Genomic DNA, 5,470 nt, shown 5'->3' with positions numbered 1-5,470 from the left:
TCGGTACAATTTATAACTCTTACACTCACATGTTAATTGAATGACAAGTTATTAATGAGTGTTTATAACAAAATTATTTTAGCGCATAAATTAATTGAAAGAGTATATCATTTTATTTTACTCTCAGGGCACCTAATAATAATAATTGTAATATTAGTTGATTTTTACTATCTTTATTTTACATTGAAATAATCTCTTATAAAATATATAATTTAAACCAAATTAATTACAAATAATTTTATTAAACCAAATTAATTATAATTTATCTAACATAAAAGTTACTTGATATGATAGATTAGGATAAATATCAAATTATTTAAATTAATTTTTTATATTCATAGAACGATTTATAAGATAATTTATGTTATTCAATTGAGTCATTTATTTATTATCGTATTGAAAAAAATATCAAGAATAAAACGCCAATAAGCTAAAGTAAATAGTGATCATATTTGTTTGATTTTTTCATAAATCTTGAGAAATCTTAATTTTTACTTACATATGAATGTGTTATTTTGATCAAAAATCAAATTTGTGTATCTACAAAATTTCTATAACTTCATGGCTCTCTTTAATGATTTTCTCTTTGACCCTCTTAAATAATTTGATATTTATTTAAATAAAATCAAATAAATAATTAATTATAACACTTTTAAAAATTATTAATTAAAATGTATAAGATAAAAAAATTAATGTAAATTAAAACAAAATCAATTCATTTATTCTAGTCAGATCAAATAATTAATGTAATTAATTAGTTATAATTAATATTGTCAAATAAAATATTAAATAATTTAATATTTATCTCAATCAAATTAAATATATGATTAATTAATAAACACATTTAAATGAATCTAATAAAATAAATCAAAAAATACCTTTAAAAACATGCCATGTCAACTATACTATTAATTGAATAAATATGATTTTAGTAATATATAATATAATAGATTAATATATCATTGTAAGAGTTATAATTTGCACTAATAGCACCTAATAATTTTTTCTAATACTATATGACAACAGTTTATATGAGTGCAACAACAATTATTTTTTTATCACTTGAGTAAAAAATAAAAAATATTACATAGTTAAACTACCATATGGCATATAACTCATTTCACTATCTTTTTAAATAATTAATTAAAAAAGATAAGTCTCAATTTTTTTGTGCCAAGTAGAATAGAATAAGATACATTAATCAAATAGGTATAAATATGAAGATTGTAAAATTTTATTAACAATCTTTTTATACAAAGTTGTTATTTATAAGACTATATTAACGATTTAAATAAATTTAGTATCATAAAATTTATTTCAGTGTCTATTTTAATATGATTATTGATCTTCTATTCTTATAATTATTAACAATTCAAATAAAATAATATCCTAAAACTTATTTCATTATCTATTTTAAAGTAATTACGAACCTTCTACTTTCTTAATCATTTTCTAATTTTATTTATCATTTGTCTTCAATCAATTATATTAATGTGCAAATAAATTAAATTAAGTATGATAATACTTGTACTAATCAACATAACTTTTTAAATTGGAATAATGTTTAGTTTAGTATTATTTTCTATAAAAAAATATTATTAGACCAAAAACAAATATATTAGACAAAATTTTTTTTTACAGAGAATAAGTTATAAAATACAAAAATAGATAAAATAAAAAATAAATGAATGAAATTGTGTTTTTTTAATAAATTGAAAAAATATTTATGACCATATAATTGATGGTGGCATATAACTATTAGACAATAAATTATAAAAAAAATATTAATAGAAATATTAGATTTGATATTAAAATAAAATAAGAAATATAAACAATGAATAAAAATCTGAAATTTAAAATAAAAATATTTAAGATCGAGGAAGAAAATGGAAACAAACTTTTTGGTAAACGAGTTAAACATTAACGTGAGAATCAGATAACATATATTTAAATTAAATAATTGATATAATAAATTAATTATAATTATTTGGCTCAATAAAATAAATTAAATAAATAAAAATATCTTATAAATATACCATATAAAAATTATAATACTTTTAAAACCTATTAATCAAAATACATAAGATGAAAAAGTCAATATAAATTAACAAAATCAATTTATTTATTCCAGTTAAAGCAAATAATTAATATAATTGATTAGTTATAGTTATTGTGCTCAAATAAAATATTAACTAATTTGATATTTATCTCAATCAAATCAAATAAATGATTAATTATAACACTTTTAAAAATTATTAATCAAAATACTTAAGACAAAAAATTAATATAAATTAAAACAAAATCAATCAATTTATTCTAGTTAAATCAAATAATTAATGTAATTGATTAGTTATAGTTAATGTAATCAAATAAAATATTGAATAATTTGTTATTCATCTTAATCAAATCAAATAAATAAAAAATTAATTAATGCATTTAAATGAATCAAATAAAATAAATAAAAAACACCTTAAAAATCTGCCATGTCAGCTATTTTATTAATTGAAGAAATTTCATTTTACTATTTTTTAGTTACCCACAAACCATGATATTTTCTATCTCAATAGGATAAGGACTAATCCGTCATGAATCTAAGTTCCATTTAAAGGTCTACCGCTGGCGTTGTATGCACGAGACAGGATTTAAACTTCTGACACTTGCTTAAGCAAATGAGTGAGTTGATCACTCGACCAACTCAAGTTGGTTAATTTCATTTTTATAATAGATAATAGATAGATAATAGATGTATAATCAAACACAAAATTAGGTGTACAACATTATTCACTGTCCATAATTATCCAGTGTCTTGTCTCGTAAGCATATTAGTGGTTTAGCAATTAAAATTTGTGGTCTAATAATAATAATTTGAGAATATGTGGGGTTAGAATCTAATACAAGCTGAAATAAAATCAGATTAGTTTACAGCTTGCTCCATATAACTTGTAAGGAAGCATGTTTGAATTCCTGCCTATGGAGAAAGAATTAACATGTATGTCAATTCAAAACTTCTTTTCTTCCGGCTTAAGTTACAGATTCAGATAGCCCTGAGAATAAACTGCAATTGCCTACTTATTAATGATGTTATTTTCGTCCATTCAAAAATATTACAAACAAAGCAACAATAACAGCACGGTCAGTAGTTCCTGGAAATATCGTTATGCGGAATTTACCCCTACTTGCATATATTTGGTGAAGCTTGTACATTAGGCTAGTCTGCAAGAAAAAAAGAGGGAAAAAATTCTATTTATAAAAAAAGTACAAGTCAAATCAGTCTTTGGAATGCACATTGCAGAGAGAACATATATTATCTGAAATTTTGAAAATGATACTTAGACTCATTCTTTTTTGGATATTGAGTTGACTTGCTCTCCTTCACTATCAGATCGGGTGGGACATGTTGAGTCTTATACCCGGTCTAATGGAGAAGAAGAATAAGTCGGTTCATTATCCAACAAAGAGCAAACGCAAATAACATAATACACATAATACAGCCTTCCAAATTGTTTCAGATCCTATTCATGTTTCAGATTCATATAATGTACTAATCATAGACCTTGATGAATGAGATTTAAAGAGAAACATAACATATCACTCCTACTTCACAATAACATGCTACTTGTCATCCAAATGAACTCTTCAGCATCACTTCCTTGTTTTAATTCTTCTAAGGGCGTAATTTATATTAAAATATCACGTGAGATTTGGATTATTGGATACACATATACAAAAGTTTACTAATTCCAACCTATAAACCAAATCAAAGTTTCAAGGTGCCTACTTTAATCTGTTTTCACTCGAAAGGAACTCCTAGGGAAATGGCAGGGTGATAGGCACCAAGCTGGGATTGAACTCTGAATCCAAAGCCAAGAATATTCTAACATGGACTAAAAAAGGTAACATTTGAGCTATAATTTATTGCCTAGTCTAAATCCAAACCGGATTCGGATCTTTTAAAGTGAACATCTTTGTAGAGTGAAAAGGTAAGGTTAATCGCCCCTTAAGCAGCTACCCCTTAAATTATTGATCCAAGGGTGGTTAACAACTTACTTTCTCACTTTAAAGAAACTCTCACTTTAGACGATCTAAATCCATACTTCAGTTGCCGCATAAGGAGTAATATCAGGAGAAATATAAGACCAGCAATCCAGCACCATATAAGCCAGGAGAGCAGGAAAGAAGGTAAAGGTTCACTAGCAACAGGAAAAGAAAATAAGTCTTCAGAGCCTTAATAACCAGAACACCTAAACATTAGTCATTGGTAAATATTCATTATCATGGAGGATTTAAAGAAATCAACAGCATCAAGCTCCTACTTATTCTAATATAATAATGTTGGTAAAAGATGACCAAATTCAAACTGAAATTAAGAAGAACCAACTACAAAAGTGATGGGTCCTATTTAACTATGATCCATTTTGAACGCATGTTTGGCATTATTCAGAGCTTCAATAATGAATGCTAGTGGATTACCTGAGCAACAATTTCAGTGTCTTTATAAATGCCACATGATCGCATACAAGGAGAACCCCTCATGATCAAATCACAGGCTTCGCCATTGTTGCCGCCATAAAACACTTGTAACTCAACTATATTCAACTTCTTAACTGTCCTCTGCACCCTCAACACCATATCCGTTTCCACGTTGCTTTCTCCCTTGTAACATTTCCAACTCCCCTTCTATCAAAAACCAGAAATTCAAACATATCAGCTAAAAGTCTAAAACCAAAACCATGTCATCGAAATCTAGACCGAAATTCAATCATTAATCGCCACACCAGCAAAATAACTAACTTTTGAATAATTATTTAAAAAAGTAAATCTAATTTCCGTGAATAAAAAATAAATTAGGAAATCATAATAATCAAACTATGACTAAGCAAAACGAAATTAAGATGCGCTTAAAGAGAGAAAGAGAGAGAGACTTGATAGCGGTGTATGGAGAAGATGACGTTGCCGGAAGCATCGAGCAAGAGTTTCTTGTCCTTGGGAGAAGAATTGTGGCGGTTGACCTTGTAGACTATGTTACCGGATTCGTCGGCGAACGCCAGGGTGCCACGTGGCATTCCATGGTGCTCTTTGGAACCGAAGAGATCTATTGGAATTTGCATACTACCGGACCCTGGATACGCGGCGGACTCCGATGATTCCACGTCCATGATCTTGTGAAATTCTTTCTTTCTCTCTTTTTAATTGCAGCTCAAATCCTCAAGCTCCAAACACCAATTTTTGGTCCGAGTTAAATAAATAAATTATTCTTTTCTTTCAGTATAGGAGAAAAGAAAAGAAGGTAGGAACAGGGTTACAGGGAGTGAATGGAACAAGGGGCTGCACTCTGTTGAAGCTGCAGTTTGCAATGCGTGTCTTTTTAGTTCTTTCTCCTCTTTTGGGAATTTAAGTGGGGCCAAATATTTATTGTTTGTTTCATGAATCATGATTACTCCCTCAGTCCAAATAAGTGTCTAGGACTCCA

The 5,470-nt window shown here is 27.1% G+C and overlaps 1 protein-coding gene across 1 annotated transcript; it reads right to left on the bottom strand.

The window, feature by feature from the left end:
* Positions 1–2,896: 2,896 nt before the first annotated feature.
* LOC107458265 (protein LURP-one-related 7) lies at positions 2,897–5,396 on the bottom strand. The gene is made up of 3 exons (XM_016076471.3): positions 4,923–5,396; positions 4,471–4,677; positions 2,897–3,213 (listed from the first exon to the last, which is right to left on the bottom strand). The coding sequence occupies exons 1-3, from the start codon at positions 5,154–5,156 to the stop codon at positions 3,082–3,084; spliced, it is 573 nt and encodes a 190-aa protein (XP_015931957.1). The 5' UTR covers positions 5,157–5,396; the 3' UTR covers positions 2,897–3,081.
* Between the last annotated feature and the right edge of the window lie 74 nt (positions 5,397–5,470).

This window comes from Arachis duranensis, chromosome 7 (assembly GCF_000817695.3).
Source record: "Arachis duranensis cultivar V14167 chromosome 7, aradu.V14167.gnm2.J7QH, whole genome shotgun sequence".
NCBI lineage: Eukaryota > Viridiplantae > Streptophyta > Magnoliopsida > Fabales > Fabaceae > Arachis > Arachis duranensis.
This window is presented reverse-complemented; position numbering and strand designations above follow the sequence as displayed.